General features: G+C 43.9%; 1 protein-coding gene across 1 annotated transcript in view; it reads left to right on the top strand.

The window, feature by feature from the left end:
- Positions 1–20391, top strand: part of BRIP1 (BRCA1 interacting DNA helicase 1) — a 746182-nt gene that overhangs the window by 547480 nt on the left and 178311 nt on the right. The window contains exon 16 of the mRNA XM_075593097.1: positions 11093–11252. Coding sequence (XP_075449212.1) covers positions 11093–11252 — 160 coding nt within the window. The remainder of the gene's footprint in view (positions 1–11092; positions 11253–20391) is intronic.

Raw genomic sequence — 20391 nt, 5'->3', positions numbered from 1 at the left:
GCACTGCTATGGGTTCTTCTTTTGCACCATCTTATGCAAATCTTTTTATGGGTTATTGGGAGGCACGTCACATTTATCACGATTCTAATTTATTCCGTAATCACATCATATTCTATCGGCGTTTTATTGATGATCTTATTTTGGTGTGGGATGGTGATTTCGTTTCACTGAGCACTTTTATTAATACACTTAACACTAATGATTATAATTTACATTTTACATATACACAGAATATTCACCACATAGATTATTTAGATATGACACTTTTTATAGATATTGATAAAAATATACAGACAGACATTTATCGCAAGCCACAGTATAGAAATTCACTTTTATGTGCCACTAGTTGTCATCCGCCAGCTCTTATAAAGAGCATTCCTAAGGCCCAGTTTATTCGACTAAAGAGGATATGTTCGAATAAGGATTTATTTCTGAAACGGTCTCAAGAAATGGTAAAAAAACTTCAAGGATAGAGGTTATAAAGAATCGGATATTAATAAAGCATTTAACTATACAGAGTCTCTGGATAGGGAAGAGATTATCAAAATGAATACAAAAAATAAGAAGAAACGATATAGGTATGAGGACAATTCATTGTGTCCATCTTTTATTACAGTATATAACAGACAGTCAAAAGCCATTAAGGAAATAATTCAAAAACATTGGAAAGTACTTACCTTAGATCATGATATTGCCTCCTTAGTACAGGGGGGACCTAGATTTGTGTATAAAAAAACAAAAACTATAGGTAATCATTTGTCACCTAGTTTATTCACTGCTAATTTAGATAAAAAACAATTAAGTACTATTCCCAAAGGCTTTTTTCCCTGTGGGCGTTGCTCAATCTGTAAATATGCTAGACCTAGGAAGAATATCAATACATGTGAAGATAATCTTCACATCAAAAGCTTTATGAATTGCTATACCAGCTATGTTATCTATTTTTTACAGTGTGGCTGCAAGAAAGCATATATTGGAAGAACAATTAGACCTGTGAGAGTTAGGATACAGGAGCACATTAGACATATTTTGAAAAAAGATTTGTTGCATCCTGTGTCACGGCATTTTTCCAATTGTAGTTTTGGCGATATTTCGAATTTCACCTTCTCCACCCTGGAACACATCAATATTCATCCTAGAGGGGGAGATAGATTGAATAAATTAAATATGAGGGAAATGTTTTGGATTCATGCTCTGGATACATTGCATCCTACTGGTATTAATATAGAGTGGGATCTTAAGCACTTTCTGATATAGGTTATTTAATGTTTGAGGGTTTACAATTAATATGCTTTATAAAGGAATATATGGTTTACAGAGTTATATATATATATTTTTTATAATTATACTTTTGTGGATATATATATATAATTTTTATAATCATGATTTTTGCTACATTTCATATTAAATATGTCTTTTTTATAGGGTTATAATGTTAGACTTGTTTTATTAAGTATTGAATTATTTGCTACTAAGTTGATTGTATTCCCATCTGTTCATCATGGATTTTATAAGTCTTCACTTCATTTATACCATGTTTGCTTAAATATTCTCAATGAGGAATTACTATTGATATAAATGTAACTTGACCTGCTACTGTGTAACTAACACTTGTTGTCTCATTTTTGCATTTATGAAGATGTGACAGGAGTATATACTTTTGTTTTTAAATAATACTGTGTGTCGTTTAGTGTTTTGTTGCAACTTTGTGTCCAGGGTGATGTCTGCATAGTGGGCATTGATAGTGCTTACATAGTGATTTGATCTTAGGTTGATTAGAAGTTGTTTATTCATCAGGTGATCATTTGTCCACCCACTTACAATTAACCAATGATACAGCAGTCAGCGCACTATATATACATCACCTGGGGCTGTGTTAGATACTCTTTTGACAAAGTCCTTGACGGGACGAAACGCGTCAAGAGTTCACTCTGTAGCAGTTTTTTTGTGTATATGCACTAAATAAACCTTTTTATTATCTTTGCGTGTGGGACATCCACTTTTATACCCCAGCGGCAGCAGTGAACCGCCGTACAAACCCTATTTTTACTTTAGTTTTCAAACAACTGTATATAACATCGCCCGAAGAAGAAATCACTGTATTTCGAAAGCTCGCACAAATAAAAGCATTTAGTTAGCCACAGAACGGTAGCGATTATTTGTTTTTATTATATATAAATAATCTATTGTATATTAAACATCCTCAATATCCATACATTAATATATATTTTTTCTAACATATTATTTTGCTCAACTGATGAGTTACAACCACAAACCTAATTCACAGTTAACATGAGTAGGGATTGCACGCTATTGTTGGTAATGACTGTTTTTGTTTATTTTATTACTCTAGTACAAACACCTAGTAGAATCAAGCCAGGTGTTTTGTCACTTTTGGGATTGTAGTAATCCTACATCTATGATCATCCTGAAACTTGATCAAGTATATAGCATATTGTTATCCTTTCTTTAAAATATAGCAGTGATTCCTAAAAGGAGGTTCATGAGTTGTCGCCAAGGAGTTTACCTAAAAATATATGTACTGTAATGACAGATCCCTGGCAGTATAGTGCGTTCTTGAGCCCGTGTGAGGACTGCACACTTAGTACGGCCTCAAACTACACCTTAGTCGTTTACCACTATGCTTGGCAGCCACATCAGCATGGCATTGTGGGGCGTGACTTTGGAAGCTCCCTCAGTAATAAACAGCTATACCCTCATTGTATCTGCACGCACTGAGGTGCTGTTTGGGGCCTTATTAAGCATGGTTTCCTCCCACAAGCTCGGGGCACTACTAGCTGGGATCGGCCAAACACTTTACTAGTGATTAGTATTGTTAGCAATGAGATTTATTAACTAAGTTCGCTTAAGAAATATTTTCTAGCAGGAAGTGCACAATGTAAAAAAAAGTTGGGAACCAATGAAATATAGCTGTGGACATGTCTTCCCGTTCGTATAAGAGGATTTTAGCCCTATTTATTTGAATTTAATTGATCTCTCCTGGTTATCTGTGAACAACTATACAAACTTTCATGGAGCTGCACTACACATAAATATTTTATAAATATAAAAGAAGTCTAAATCAATGTGGCTAAATAAACAGGTAGGGGAGGAAATGGAAAAGAAGTGGCAAGCGTTTACATTCTTAATGTCAGAAGGAAGAGAGGCATCATATCAGAATGATAAGGAATGTAACAAAAGTTGCAAAAGGACAATCAAATGAGCAAAAATGGGTAATTAAAAAAGGATTGCAATAGAATGTAAGATCAACCCTCAAGTTCTTTAAGTACCTTAATAAAAAAAAAATTTAGAAAGGAAAATATAGGACCCTTTCATTGTAAGATGGTCAGTCAGATTATTGGAGATAAGGAAAAAGCAGAGGTACTAAAGAAATTATTTGCCACTGTGTTTACCAGGGAAGAATCAATTGCAATAGTAGCGACGCAGTAGGAAGCCACAACCTCTATAGTAACAAACAATTGGTTAACAGGCTTAATGTGAGGATTCGCCATCCTGATGGCCGGAACGCACCTATTCAGCCTTCTACATCTGACACTCAAGTATTGCGTTCCCGTGGCGGTTCCACTGCAGGTGCACGACGCGCGATCAGTCTACCCTCCCAGATCCATTCCCAGTCTCCGCCCCCGCTCTGAAGACGGACATGCGAAAGTGGCGCGCGATCGAGTCGTCATCCCTTGACGTCAGTGACGCGCGGAAGACAGGCTTCCCCTGGACCCGCCTCCAGGCTTTGTTCCCATTCGGATGACGGGCATGCGCGGTGCGTGAGTGGCGCGCGATCAGATCGCCAACCCCTGACGTTGACGCGCGCGGGACGTAGCTCTGCCCCTAGACATAATCAGACTGCACAATAGGGCGCACCTGCGCGACACAGCAGCCTATCAGCACATCTCTCTGATTCCGCCCCACTTCCCATTGGAGGGAAGCTCCTTAAATACCTGCTGAGCCCAGACTATCATCGTTGAGCATAACCTTGTTTGACGCCGTGCCTTGCTGCATTCTGTTCCTGCCTGCCTTGCCTGCCTTGTTCCTGATTTCCCTGCTGCCTGACCCTGATTAGTTCACTGGACTTCTCATTTCTCCAATTCTGACCTGGCTATGTACGACCATCCTGCTCTCTACAACCCTGACCTTGGCAGAGTACTCCCAACGATCCACTACTCTCCAATCCAGACCTGGCAAGTATAACGTTTACTCTACCTTCCGTACTCCTGACCCAGCTTGCAAGACAAATCTACATCCTAGGCGAGCCCGCGTGGCTGTGGGTTGGCGTTTCTCAATTCCCTACCTCAGCACCGCGGTCGCGGTTCGTTTGTGGTGAGCTACACGTTACAGTATGCTCAGCAACACAAACTTCGACCCCGCTGAGGTAGGAAGAGTCCTGAGCATGCACGCCAACGTCCTGTCCAATATTGAGCTGAAATTAGAGGCTAATGATCATCATATGCGAACACTCCAGGAGAGCTTCAGATCCCTAACTCTATACATGAGTCTCGGCCTGTCCCTACTTTTTTCACTTCTGGAGTAGTGTCCGCTGTCATGACGACCTCCCCTCCTCCTCACGAACCCCGTCTACCTACACCCAACTGCTATGGAGGGGATCCCCATGAGTGCCGAGGATTCCTAAATCAATGCTTTATCCAGTTTGAAATTAATTCTTCCCGCTTCACTTCTTCATGCGTCAAGGTGGCGTTTATCATTTCTCGTCTTACAGGGAATGCACTTGCCTTTGCTTCTCCCATCTGGGAACGGAGGTCTGATCTCAAACATGACATCGGAGCCTTTACCAGGGAGTTTCGTATTGTGTTCGATACGCCCGGCCGCAAGGTATCTTCTGCTTCTACTTTGTTCTATATTTCCCAAGGTATTTTATTTATTTATAAAAATGTTTTACCAGGAAGTAATACATTGAGAGATACCTCTCGTTTTCAAGTTTGTCCTGGGCACCGAGTTATAAAAAAATACATGGTTACATTAAAAAAAATAGGGTTATACAGTGAATTCACAGATATTTCATGGACAGATATAGTTGGAAAATTGGGTACAGGGGATAAAGGGGTTTACAGTGGATTGGGATACAGTGGGTAACCGTCCAGTTGCAAAATATGCACTCGAATTTAGGACCATTGCCGCAGAGATAGATTGGAATAATGAATCCTTATCAGCTGCTTTCTGGCGGGGCCTCTCTGAAACCCTGAAAGACGAATTGGCAATCACGATCGCCCCACCGATCTGGAAGAACTTATCGCCATTTGCATCAAGGTGGATCACCGTATCCAGGAGAGGTCAGAGAGAGCGCATCACAGGAACCTCACTTCAAGGATCCACCCGCTCAGGTGAGCCCAATGGAATTACCTCTAATGGACACTTCCGAACCCATGCAACTAGGAGGTACTAGTCTCTCTAAATCTGAGAAGCAACGTCGCAAAAACTCTGGCCTATGTCTCTATTGTGTTACGCCCGGACATCTTGCTTATTCTTGTCCCAAAAAGTCGGGAAACACGAAGTTCCCATGAGAACCAGGGGAATCTCATTGGGAACACTTTCCCCTATCTGTACTGATAACCCTTCTAGAATCCTTCTTACCATCACTCTTTTTGTAGCGGCTTACTTGTTTCTACTCTTGCCTTTCTTGATTCAGGTTCCGGAGGCAATTTTATAGACCGAGGTTTCGCTAAACATCATCACATTCCCCTCAGACGTAAGAAGAATCCCATAGGCCTTGAGGCCATCGATGGAAGACCACTCCAACCAGCCTTTATCTCATTGGAGACCAAGGTTATTCACCGTAAGATGGGAGATGACACCTGGAGAAGATCCAATTCAATGTGATAAACACACCTTCTGTAGAAATCATCCTTGACTACAGCTTCATAATCCTTGGGTGGATTGGCTGAACAAGGATCCTATCCTTTGGAGCCCCTTCTGTACCAAACACCCTTCTGTACCAAACACTGCATCATGGAATCCAGGAGTATCTGTGCCACCACCAAGTCTGAGGAGAAAGAACGGGTACTGTTGCCTGAGGAGTATGCCGAGTTCAGCTACGTCTTTGATAAAGTCAAATCTGAAGTGTTACTCCACATCGCCCTTTCGACTGCCCTATTGAGTTACTTACTTCCACCTAGAGGGGCCTCTTACCCACTATCCATGCCTGAGACCAAGGCCATGAAGGAATATATTTCCGAAAATCTTCAGAGAGGATTCATCCGTAACGCCACCTCTCCAGCCGGTGCCGGATTCTTCGTAAAGAAGAAGGACGGGTCGTTATGACCTTGTATTGACTACCGGGCCTCAATAAAATCACCATTAAAAATAGTTACTCTCTTCCCCTCATATCAGAGCTGTTCGCCCAGAGACTTACGTGGGGCCTACAATCTCATCCGTATAAGGTGACGAGTGGAAAACCGCTTTAGAGATGGACATTATGAGTACTTGGTCATGCCATTTGGTCTGTGCAATGCCCCAGCCGTGTTTCAAGATTTTGTCAACGAAATCTTCAGGGACCTTCTCAACTTTTTGTGATTATCTATTTGGATGACATTCTGATTTTTTCTAAATCCAAGCATGAACGGGAGAAACAACTCTTTGCCAAACTCGAAAAATGCCAATTTCATCAAGCATCCACCGTTTTTCTAGGATATATAATATCCAACACTGGCCTGACCATGGATCCTGCTAAAGTAAAAGCCGTACTATACTGGCCTCAACCAACCACTCTCAAAGCCATTCAACGTTTTCTAGGATTCTCCAATTACTATCGCAGATTCTTTCAGAACTTTTCATCCCTGGTGGCTCCTCTTACGGCATTGACTAAGAAAGGAGCAGATCCCACATCCTGGCCTCCCGCGGCTATTCAGTCCTTCTCTTTCGCTTTAAAGAAGCGTTTGTGTCCGCACCCATTCTTATTCATCCTTATCCCAAGCTTCCATTTAATCTCGAAGTTGTCGCTTCCAATGTCGGTGTGGGCGCTGTTCTTTCACAAAGGAAGTCTCCTCAGTCCAGACTACACCCCTGCACATTTTTTTCCAAAACATTTTCTTCCGCTGAGTGCAATTATAATATCGGGAATTGGGAGCTCCTGGCCATAAAATTAGCACTCAAAGAATGGAGACACCTCGTGGAAGGTACAGAGTATCCCATAACTATACTGACTGACCACAAAAATTTGTTATACATTGAAGGAACTCGTGGCTGAGTGCCCGTCAATATACTTAAATGATTTGCATAGGCGCCACAATACCCTAATATACCACAATACCCCGTCAAGCCAGATGGTCACTTTTCTTCTCAAGATTCAATTTTATGATCTCTTATCTGCCAGGAACCAAGAATATCAAAGCAGACGCTCTTTCTCGACAATTCTCTCTTAATGACAAAACTGAGGACCAACAAATAAACATTCTTCCTCCCAAATGTATTTTTTCTGCTACGACCTTCAACACTCTAAAAAACATCGTAATGCAACAGGATCACATCCCTGCCGGTCTTGCAGTTCCTGAGGGTCGCCTCTACACTTCTCCTCTGCACCGCAAAAAAGTTCCCAATGGAGTCACTCCTCCAGATCAGCAGGTAACCCTGGGAACAGGAGAACTTTGGACCTTATCTCTCGAAAATTCGAGATTCAGAAGGATGTCAAGAACTTTGTAGCCGCGTGCCCAACTTGTGCCAGTTCTAAAACTCCTAGGAATCTTCCTTCAGGACTTCTTCAGCTCCTACCTGTCCCCGATGGGCCATGGACACATTTAGCCATGGATTTCATTGTAGATCTACCCATATCCATGGGCATGAACACGATCCTCGTTGTGGTGGATCGATTCTCAAAACAATCTCACTTTATACCTCTCAAAGGTCTTCCCAATTCCTCCTAACTATCTGATATATTTAGAGATTTTTCACCTTCACGGTGAAAGGTACAATGGTCATTGTATCGGATAGAGCAGCGGTGCGCAAACTGGGAGTCGCAAGATTAGTTTAGCTGGGCGCGGGATGCGTGCGGGGAAACCTGGGGGCAGGCAGAGCTGTGCACGGGCGGCCAGAAGCTCCATGCTGAGGCTGCTTCTCTGTTCTGTGCCTGTGTTAGAGGGGGTGGGGCTTTCCTTCCCTGCACACAGACATCCCCTCCTCCTCCTGTGTTACCGGTCCCAGTTTTCAGCAGCATGGGGGACAGGGGCAGGCTTACAGTAGTACTTCCTTCCCCCCCCCACCCCCCCGAGGTGATATTCTGTGACTTATGACATGTGTTGTCTGTCTGTGTGTGGTGTGATTAAGTGTGTGTGTTGTGACTGTGTTGGTTGTGATTGAGTGTGTGTTGTGATTGAGTGTATCTGGGTTTTTTTGCACAACACACTGCACACACTCACAGCACACTGCACACACTCACAGCACACAAAGCACTCACTCACAGCACCCTGACAACCCTTTGGAAAGGTTTTGGCCCAGAAGAAAGGTCTTGGCTCCCTAGCCATCGGGTTCACGCCAACAGGTGGGTTCGTTTTTTCCATCTCAAATTTCCGGACAAACCGTCCTGGAGTCGCCCGGAGATTGCTCCTAGAGGGGGGGTATCGGATCGCCAGCCCCTGATGTCGGTGACGCGCGCGGGATGTAGCTCCGCCCCTAGACTTAATCAGGCTGCACAATAGGGCGCACCTGTGCGACCCAGCAGCCTATCAGCACATCCTCTCTGGTTCCGCCCCACTTCCCATTGTAGGGAAGCTCCTTAAATACCCAGACTATCATCGCTGAGCATAACCTTGTGTGACGCCGTGCCTTGCTGCTTTCTGTTCCTGCCTTGTGCCTTGCCTACCTTGTTCCTGATCTCCCTGCTGCCTGACCTTGCTTAGTTCACTGGACTCCTCATCTCTCCAATTCTGACCTGGCTACGTACGACCATCCTGCTCTCTATAACCCTGACCTTGGCAAAGTACCCCAACGATCCGCTACTCTCCAATCCTGATTTTGGCAAAGTACTCCAACTATCCACTACTCTCCAATCCAGACCTGGCAAGTATAACGTTTACTGTACCTTCCGTACTCCTGACCCAGCTTGCAAGACTAATCTACATCTTAGGCGCGCCCGAGTGGCTATGGGTTGGCGTTTCTCAATTCCGTACCTCAGCACCGTGGTCGCACTTCGTTTGTGGTGAGCTACGAGTTACACTTAATAACATATAAGTAAATATGGCACTTGGGCCCCGATGGCATACATCTAAGAGTTATTAAGATGTTATATTCAATAATAGCCAAATCATTACATCTAATATGCAAGGACTCCATTTCCACAGGCTCAGTACCACAAGATTGTCATAAAGCAGATGTGGTGCCTATATTTAGAAAGGGAGCTAGATAACAACCAGGGAATTACAGACCTGTAAGTCTGGCATCAATAGAGAAGAAGCTACTTGAAGGTTTAGTACGGGATAATATTCAGGAATATCTCATGGAAAACAAAATTATTAGTAATAGTCAGCATGAAGGATAGGTTGTGCCAAGCTAATCTTTATTAGTTTCTCTGAGGGGTTAAGTAGGAATTTAGTCCAGGGTAATGCAGGTAATGCATGTCTACTTAAATTTTGCAATGGCTGTTGATACCAAGATGTTAGTGTACAAAATAAAGCAAAATTGAATCATTAAAAATATTTGTACCTTGATTTGAAAACTGGTTGAAGGATAGACAACAGAAAGTTGTCATAAGTGGAACCTTTTCAGGTTGGGCTAAAGTTATGAGTGGAGTACCTCAGGGATAGGTACTGGGACCCCTACTTTTTAACTTGTTTATTAATGACCTTGAGGTTGGCATAAAGAGCAAAGTCTCCATCTTTGCTGATGACACTAAATTGTGTAAGGTGGTAGAATCAGAGCAGGATGTAATTTCTCTCCAGAAGAACTTGGAGAGACTGGAAATGTGGGCAGGTAAATGGCAAATGAGGTTTAATACAGATAAATGTAAGGTTATGCATTTGGGATGCAAGAATAAACTGGCGACTTACAAATTAAATGGGGATAAATTGGGGGAATCCTTGATGGAGAAGGATAGCAATAGTGCCCAAAGTCATGCAGGAGCTGCAAAGGCAAACAGGATCTTATCTTGCATTAAACGGGCAATGGGTGGAAGGGAAGTAAACATAATTATGCCCCTTTATAAAGCATTAGTAAGACCACAGTAGATTTCTAACTTGCAGTTTCATTGACCATCATTGTCAACTGCATATAGTTATTAGGCATTCCATATCTGTCCGTGAGTGCTATTTTTGTTATTGAGCAAAGCAATTTGATTGTTTAACTCATTTGCGCCTTATTTGTTTATTAAATTAGTAAGACCACACCTTGAATATAGAATACCATTTTGGGCACCACTCCTTACAAAATACATTATGGAACTTGAGAAAGTGCAGAGAAGAGCCACCAAATTAATAAAGGGGATGGATGATCTGATTTATGAGAGGCTAGCAAAAATAGATTTGGGGTATATGATAACTATACAAATATATTCAGGGACAGTACAAGGCGCTTTCAAAAGAATTACTCTTCCTAAGGACACAAGGTCATCTCTTTTATGTTGGAGGAAAGCAGATTTCACCTGCAACAATGGAAATGGCTCTTTACAGTAAGGACAGTTAAAATGTGGAATTCATTACCCATGGAGACTGTGATGGCAGATACAATAGATTTGTTAAAAAAAAATTTGGACATCTTTTTAGAAAGGAAAGGTATACAGCAATATACCTAATAAGTAAACATGGGAAGAATGTTTATCCAGGGAGTAATCTGATTGCCAATCCTTGGAGTCAGGAAGGAGTTTATTTTCCCCCTCATGCGAAATTATTGGATGATATTTCACTGTTGTTTTTTGGGGGATTACTACTATGTAACATACAAATATAATTATCTACTTGACCATAAGGTTGATTGAAAGTGGTAACATGGACACAGAGAGGACTTTACAAGATGTTATCAATTTTGAATTAATCCACAAACAAATTGGCATTATTTGGTTTGTCATGAAATGTTTATATTTACTTCGTACGCTAGAGGCAAACATCTCTGAGCATTTTCTTCAATTGAATCTTTTCAGATGTTGGAGAAATTGAAGAACAGATGGATGCACACTGGATTATGGGAAAATCTGGAAAGGATCAAGACTGTCATCAAAGAACCACAAGGAGGAGACAAATCTGACTTTGACAAAATGCTGCAAATGTATTATGATGCAATACGATACAGGGGCGAGAGAGGTAAGTATTGTAGAATAGAGACACTGCTACTATATACTTGTTATTTTTTTCTAAAGAGCACTGCTGGAAATTAGATAATTAGCAGAAATAAGTACAGTCTTCACTTTGCTTCACTCCAGTACTTGTGGTTTATCAAAAAACATGAGCATATTCATCATATGTCAGTGGAGTCGTGCTCCATTATCTGTCGGCTGTCTGTTTTTCCACTCCTTTTCATAGCCATTATTTTTTTACTCAAAATGGGATTGGGATGCCATTTTCTCAGTTTTGAGGTTAGTATGACCCTAGTTCAGTTTTTGCCTAAATTTGGGCAAATTGGAGAATAAAATAAATTGTAAGATTGTCTCAAAATGTTTGCCATTTGTGCTTTGCCTCAAGAAAGAGCAGCTGTGTTAATTCTCACGCACATTTCACAGAACTTCTGTATATGCATACAGCAACAGCATTTTTCAGAAAGCAGCTTTTGAAGTGTTACTTTTTTAAGATGTATAATATAACAAATCAAGTTATGAGAATCTTTAAATCATTATCATTAAAGTAACTGTTTAACTATTTGCATTCAGTTAAAAAGAATTGTACATACAGTATGGAAAATCAATAGGAAATCCCTACCCCATAGAGCTTACAATCAAAATGGTATGTTAGGAGAGTTATAGACAACAGGTGAGGGAGTAAGGTCAGTAGATGGCAGTGTTTGGCTAAAATGGCCAAGGGCACGCATAGCAGTAGATTGACAGAGGAAGGGTCTGATCTTGGAAATGTTACAGAGGAAGAAGTGCTAATTTTAGGCATCGCGTGAATGGAGAAGGAAAAGGAGTCACACCTAGGCAATGTGCTTTGACGACAGGATAGGTGATCGTACTGTTTACTATGATGAAAAAAGGAGATACTGGGCCAGGTGTAGGAGGAAATATGAGCTCCGTTTTAGATCTTTGAAGTTTTAGGCAGCAGGATACTATCCACTAGCATAAAGCCAGGTGGCAAACAGAAACATAGAACTGGATTTCAGGTGTGAGGGTAGCTAAAGGTGGATAGGTTAATCTGCATATCATTTACGCTTATTGGATGCCTAAAGCCAAAAGAGTTGATGAGGTCTCTAAGCAATAGTGTGCAGTGAGAAAAAAGGAGAGGTCCCAGAACAGGGCACTGAGGTACACCCACAGACAGATCACCAGGAGACGAAGATATGTTAGCAACAGAGACAGAAAATTTGTGAGGATAGAGGTATCAGAGAACTAGGGTAGGACTTTGTTATAGAAGCCAAGATAATGTAGCATATGAATGGGAAGAGTGATTAACCATGTTGAAAACTGCAGAGAGATCAAGTAGTATAAGCAAGGGGAAAATGACCCTGGGATTTAGCATCATCTAGGTCATTGGATACTTTAGTGAGGACAGTCTCAGTTGAGTGAACTGTATGACCACTGCATGCTTAAAGGATAAGGGGACAGTGCCAGAGAACAGGGAGAAGTTGAAGATGGGGTCAATAGTTGGGACTAGGATAGGAATAAAATAAGGTCTGAGGGAATGGAATCAAAAGGGCATGTGATAGATGAAGAGGAGACAATCAGCTTAGAAACTCTGTAATAGGAGTTAAAAATCAAGAGTGGAAGGATGTTTAGGTAAAAGCAGGGAGGAGGGGGAAGTGATAGAAGGAATCTCATGGTGGATAGCATCCATCTTGCCTTTAAAATGTCAGGCAAAGGATTGAAAAGAAGTGGGCGAGAAGGTCGGAGGTGATAATCAAATACACAGAAAAGACAGTGGGGATTGGATTTGTGAGTTTTGATTAGTGAGGATTAGTAATGTTTGTCAAAAACACAGTTAAAGCAGGTGAGGAGAAATGTACTGTATAGTGTAGAAAATCAGCGTAAGTATGAGATTTCCTACAGAGGAGCACGTGCAATGCGAAGGAATCGCGAATTTTGCAAATGCTGCAGGTTAGAGGGGAAGATGTGGCAAAGCCGAGAAGGGGCATGTAGACCAAGGAGAGGATAGAGTGGTAAAATTTTACAAGATTGTAAAATCCAGAGGGAGGAGAGGTTAGGGTTCCTGGTAAATGTCGAGAGTAGGAGGATGGTCAGAGGAAAGCGTGGTGGGGAATGATATGAGTTGATGGTCCGAGAGCAGAATGCGAGAGATAAAGAAATCGGATAGAAAACAGTTTTTTCTCTAAAGACCAGGTTTAAATAGTGGCAATACATGTGTGTGTGGGATTTGCTTCATTGATGGAGGGAAAGGAAGTTGGAGAGAGAATGTGTGATACCCAGGAGGCAGAGGGATTATCAATATCATATAAAATTCCCCAGTAAAGAATGGAATAGTCAGAGGAGAGAGAGAAGGAAAGACAAGTCTGAGGGGAAGGTTTGCTGTAGATGTAGCCGGTCGGTGAATGAATGGAAGTGCATGAAACAGATGAGATGGAGGCTTGGGGTGGAGTTGATAGCAGCAGGGGGAGAAAAGTTAACCTACTCCTCCACCCCAGTTATTGGGGTTTGGGGTGTAAATGGAGAGACCACCATAGGAGACAGCAGCCTCCACAGCAGTCATGTTGTGACAGTCATGTTTCTGTTCGAGCGAAGAGATGAAGGCAGAAGAGGTTGTGTGCAGCCAGAGCCTTTTTAGTCAGAGGTAGAACTTTCCAGAAGGCACTGGATAAGATAAGAGAGAAGGGTGGAATACGAAGAATACATTTAAAGTTAGATCGGTTAGCACACTTAGCCGACGTGTTTATGGCCAGGTCCAGGATTTGGAGAGAACACCAGCAGCAAGGAGTAGTAGTTGTTAGGAATCAGCGTCCCCTGCGTCCTCCACACAGAAAACTCTCTACCTACAGGGAGCCCCTGGAAGCACGGCGCAACCCTGCCTTACCAGCCTCTGCGGCTCCTCGTCTCTGCCGCCGTCGGCGATTCCGCCGCTATTCCCTCTCCTCAGCGCCGGGCGCGTTCCCTTCTCCCCGCACACACGTGTGCAGTTTCCTCCGGTGCGGGCTGCATGCCTTACGGAGCGCGCGCACAGTGCACACTCTTCTTCCTGACCTCAGGCTCCACCCCCGCATGCCGCGGGGACAGGAAGCTCTTGTCTCTGTGTTCTGGCAAGGCCTGGCCGATCCCATCAAGGACGAACTCTCTCGTCAACCCTGGCCGGAACAATTGGACTCCCTAATCGAACTGGCAGTCCGAGTGGATCAACGTATCCAGGTACGCCGCTCTGAGCGGCAGCGCACTCACTTCCATAATTTCCAAACTCCTTTCCTCAGTACGCCCAGCAGTACTCCTGCACTTACAAGTGCTACCACCCCTCCTCGTCCTGCCCTGGATTTTCCGGAGCTAAGTATCTGGTTCGGTAATGCTCTCTACGTCTGGGAAACGAGAACACCCAGTGAGTACGAAGGGACGCTCTCTGGGTGTAATATCTCCACGTCCCCTTCATCAGGGAGAACTCCCTAAGAAACTGACCATACCTGTCTCTCTTTCTGGTGAAAACTTTCAGACTTCCACCGCAGCTTTCATTGACTCTGGACCAGGTGGGAACTTTGTGGATCTAGGATTCGCCAGGCTCAATCGCATACCGCTCGTGAGGAAGAAAAATCCAATCGCACTCGTCGGAATAGATTCCGAATAGAGGACTCCCTCTTTCTCCAGTTTACATCTCCTTAGAGACGGCTCCCCTGCTTCTTACCACTCATCTTCACGAAGAGACCGTAGTTCTCGACGCCATCCATGCTCCTGGAACTCCCATAACCCTTGGTCTTCCTTGGTTGCAGCTTAACAACCCACTCATCGACTGGACTTCCTCTACTCCCATCACATGGAAACCGAGGTCAGGCGAAGCCCAGCAATTTTTGGCCAATACCTCTGTCCCTGAGGTTAAACTTCCTCCTGTCTACCATCAATTCCGGGACATTTTCAACAAAGTCCAGTCAGACCTTTTGCCACCTCATAGGACTTACGATTGTCCGATCGATCTGGTTCCAGGCTACTCCTTACCCAAATCTAAGACCTACCCCTTGTCCTTACCTGAATCTCTGGCCATGGATGAATATATCCAGGGAAACCTCAAGAAGGGTTTTATTCATTCTTCTAACTCCTCAGCAGGAGCTGTTTTTTTCTTCGTAAAAATGAAGGATGGGTCGTTAAGACCTTGCATCGACTACAGGGGTTTGAACCGTATCACCATTAAAAATCGTTACCCCCTCCTCCTCATTTCCGAACTGTTTGATAAATTACAGGGGGTTAAAAAAAATTCCAAGTTTGATTTACATGGAGCCTATAACTTGGTACGCATCAGGCGGGGGGATGAATGGAAGACGGCCTTCAACACACGTATATAATGCCCTTTGGCTTATGTAACGCCCCCGCGGTCTTCCAGGACTTTATCAATTATGTTTTCCGTAAAGTACTCAACATTTTTGTGATAGTATAATTAGATGATATCTTGATTATTTCCAATGACCTCCAGGACCATATACGCCACACTTCCTACGTTCTCTCTCGTCTCTGTGAACACCATTTATACACCAAGCTGGAGAAGTGCACCTTCCACCAGACCTCTACCCAATTCCTAGGGTACATCATTTCCGATGAAGGTTTTATGATGGATCCCGGTAAACTTCAAGCAGTAACGGACTGGCCAAGACCCAATTCCCTCAAGGCTATTCCATGCTTTTTGGGTTTCGCAAACTACTATCGTAAGTTTATACGTAATTTCTCTACCATTGTGGCACCTCTTACTGCCCTTACTAAAAAAGGAGCCGATCCTTCGTCTTGGTTACCTGAAGCTATTACCGCCTTTGAGATACTCAAGCAAGCCTATATATCCGCACCCATTCTCCGTCATCCCAACATCGAGCTTCCCTTTGTCCTGGAGGTCGACGCCTCCGATTGCGGCGCAGGAGCAGTTCTGTCTCAGAGACCCACGCCTCAAGATAAGTTACATCCCTGTGCATATTTTTCCAAGAAATTCTCTTCCACTGAGAAGAATTTTGACGTGGGTAACAGGGAACTTCTGGCCGTGAAAATGGCTCTTCAAGAGTGGAGACATCTTTTGGAGGGATCTAAAGAGCTTTTTACCATCCTCACAGATCACAAGAACCTTTTCTACATTGAGAGTGCTCGACGCCTCAGTCCGCGACAGGCTCGTTGGTCTCTTTTTTTTTTCTCGATTCAATTTTCACCTTTCGTATATTCCCGGGACTAAGAACGTAAAGGCGGACGCACTTTCCCGACTACATTCCTCTGAAGAGGATCCAGATGAGTCCTTGGAAACTATCCTTCCAAAGGAAAGGATTATCGCCACTTCCTCCTTCAAGAATCTTGATAAGATTATGCTTTCTCAGAGACGCATTCCTAAAGACTTGGTTGTTCCTGACAACAAACTCTTCGTTTCTGCCAAATTTGTTCCTGAAGTCCTGGCTTGGGGTAACTCTTCTAAATCTGCAGGTCATCCAGGGTTTAAGAAGACTATTGACTTTATTCGTCGGAATTTCTGTTGGCCTAAGATGTCTCAAGACGTTTTGGAATTTACCCATGCTTGCCCTACGTGCGCGCAGAACAAGTCTCTCCGTCAAAAACCCCAGGGTCTTCTGTTACCTCTTCCGGTCCCGACTGTCCCTGGTCCCACATTTGATGGATTTCATCGTGGACTTACCCAAATCCAGAGAAATGAACACAATCTTGGTGGTCGTGGACAGATTCTTTAAGATGTCCCACTTTATTCCGCTTAAGAGGTTCTTCTGCCTATCATCCACAGTCCAATGGACAGACAGAGAGAATCAATCAATCCCTGGAGAAGTACCTAAGATGCTTCATAGCTGATTCCCAGGATGATTGGACTCAACTCCTTCCTTGGACAGAGTATGCCGTTAATTCCGCCAAGAATGAAGCCACATGTGAGTCGCCCTTTTTGTTGATAAATTATGGGTTTCACCCTCCCGGTTTACCCATTTCCAACATTTCTTCGGGAGTACCAGCTGTAGACGAACGCATTTCCGCCCTCCAAACTGCATGGTCCAGGATGCAGCCTACTCTCCTTGACTCCTCCTGCAGATTGAAACTTCAAGCCGATCGCCATCGTCGTACGGCACCCAGTTACAGGCTAGGGGATTTGGTATGGCTCTCTTCTAAGAATATCCACTTAAAGGTACCATCCCCAAAATTGGCACCCAAATTCCTGGGTCCTTTTCCTATCTGTGAACGGATCAATCCTGTGGCGTTTCGCCTCCAACTACCATACAGTATGAAGATTCCCAATGTTTTTCATGTGCCCCTCTTAAAACCTTTCGTCACCAGTCACTTCTTCCCGGACCAGACTCGTAAGCCGGATCCTATTACCGTCCAAATTAACGAAGAATATGAAGTCCACTCTCTCTTGGATTCCCGCCTATCCAGGGTCCAACTCCAATTCTTGGTGCAGTGGAAGGGCTTTGGCCCTGAGGAGAGGTTTTGGGTTCCGGGTCTTCTTAGGGTCTTCAGAAAAAAGTTTCCAGAGAAACCTTTTATGGACCGTCCTGGGACCGTTCCTGAAGAGGGGGTTACTGTTAGGAATCAGCGTCCCCTGCGTCCCCCACACAGAACACTCTCTACCTTCAAGGAGCCCCTGGAAGCATGGCGCAACCCTGCCTTATTGGCCTCCGCGGCTCCTCGGCTCTGCCGCCGTTGTGGGATCACCCCCCTCGGTGATTCCGCTGCTATTCCCTCTCCTCAGCGCCTGGCACGTTCCCTTCTCCCCACACGCTCGTGTGCAGTTTCCTACGGTGTGGGCCGCGTGCACACGCGCCTTATGGAGCGTGCGCACAGTGCACACTCTTCTTCCTGCCCTCTGGACCTCAGGTTCCGCCCCCGCATGCCTCGCGAGCGTACTCACTGCAGTACTAAGATTCACCTGGCTTGTAATGGCTGCACCAATCCGGAGAGTCTCCCTGCAGTTCCTCCTGACCTGCCCCCGCTCCTGATTGGACCTCCCTGCTTTATCTAGCTTCTCTGTACTCTCAGTCCTCGCTCGACATAGTCTCTGCATGGATGATACTCTGTCTGCTCTTGGTGATTTCACAGGTTCTGACATGGCTCGTACGACTACCCCCTTTGGCTCCCGACCTCGGCCCTCCTCGGATTACGCACTCAATGGATCCCCTCGAACACGGCTTAGACTTCGACCTTCCTCCACTCTCCACTCCCTGACCTCGGCGTAACAACCACAATTCTACTTCTACGCCCGGTACCGGCAAGTATTGTCTACCTTACTACATCTGGCCTGGCAACGCTTAATACCACACTCCGGACACGCTCCCTTTGCTGCGGGTGCGTGTATTACCACTTCCGCTTTCAGTTCAGGGGATGGGTCTGGTCTGCGGGCAGCACCGGCGTAACAGTTTTAGTGAGAGAGTAAAAAGCACGCCCAAATCCTCCTCTCACCTCTTTTCTGTAGGTTGCAGAATTAGCTTGAGTAGATATATGGAGATAGTGGTGCACTGTATGAACACAGACAAAGGAGGAGGGAAGGAGAGATAAAGAAATGTGGATAGAGGGTGGAGAGTAAGGAAGGTGAAAAATAGAAACGTTTATGAAGGAGTGAAGAAACTGCAAACAGAAAAAGCAATAGGTTTGGCATAGTGGGATTTATGTAGTAGGAAGAACAAGGCGGAATGGGACATTTAGTCATGGCTGTCCTGCCACGATCAAGTCACCACTGGCGTTTGGCCGCAGGGGGACCCTCCAATGCAGCCGCTTTGCAGCTGAACCCACCGCCGCCCGCTTCTACCAAAAGGTAAGTTTTAGGGTAGGTGGTTAACTTTAGGTCTTTTAGTACTTAGGGTAGGGGGTTAAGGTTTTTAGGGTAGGGGTTTAGGTTTTTAGGGTAGGGGGTAGCGTTGGGGCTTAGGTTAGTGACTTACCTTAGCGGCAAGGTCACTAGCGACCAAATGTCCTTGACCAGAACAAGGTATGAGTAGTAATTTAACAGATATTGCAGGATCTATGGAGTATGACTGAAAGGGCAAATGAGGGGTGTATTTAAGGAATTCAAGCATATCAGCTACTAATGTTTATCTGTTTGATTCATTATGATTTCCTGATTACTATATAAACAATTTAGAAACTGTCAACAATTCACCTCTAGTTTTAAGGAATAACAGTCATCAAAAAACACAAAATGCAAATGATAAAATCCTCCCAAAGCATTTGTTTACGGTAACTGTTAAATCTGCAGACTAAGCAATATCCTACATGACATTTTTAATGTAATATAATGTAACCAACATTTTTGTTTCTATAGCAACCATTTACAAAGTCACATCCCCTTCCTCTTCGTAAACAGGCTCTGGCACACCCCATTGCAGGCCTCTGCAGCCATATTAGTAACCCCCCCCCCGAGCCAAATCTTTGCTGGGGAAAAAAGAAACATTTTTAAACGCCAGCTTGAACTGCTTCTTTAAAAGTTTACATGGGAAAAAATGTTTTTTATCATCTTCTAAGAACCTTTGAAACAGTTCACATTCCTTAGTTCACTTTACTATGAGGGATAGCCCTCACGTAACATAATCTAAGTGGGGCACTGTCACGTAATGTCAGACCGCCTGTACCCACAAAAAAGTGGGTCACCGGTACACTGAGTCTATCCAGACTCTGCCTGCCGGGAAAGCACCTCGGCCCTACTGACCATGATGTAATCCCACCCGGACTATGGCAAAAAGGTGCCGAAAACACACACTGAACTAATCCTACTCTACTAGGATAGTAGTGCCATCAATCAGAACCACTAAAGGGGACCACCAAAGAGCTGCGTTCTTAATTGGGGTACCACAGGCTCTCAGTGGAAGCCAGAAGCCTACTATTATGCCCTGCTAGTTTCTGGGGGCAATGGCAATTGATTTTGCATCAAATGCTTTTTCTTCAGAAACTTTCCGACAGAATACACTACAATTGTTTCGCTTTTACACATTATACATTACCGTCTCAGACCACTTGAAATTAACCTGCTGTTCATTTGTTGAGCAGCCGTTGGTTGTGGGGGTGTTGTACAGGGTCCACTTCTGCCAGCTGCGTCTAAGGATGCTCAAGGACAAGCCGGGCCTCAGCGGATGCGATCGGCCAGGCTCCTTCCTACACCAGCCCCCTTTTTGCGTTCCTGATGAGGTGCTGTG

This window comes from Ascaphus truei, chromosome 3, assembly GCF_040206685.1.
Source record: "Ascaphus truei isolate aAscTru1 chromosome 3, aAscTru1.hap1, whole genome shotgun sequence".
Taxonomy (NCBI): domain Eukaryota; kingdom Metazoa; phylum Chordata; class Amphibia; order Anura; family Ascaphidae; genus Ascaphus; species Ascaphus truei.
Note: the sequence above shows the minus strand (reverse complement) of the source record. Positions and strands in the feature narration are given on the sequence as shown.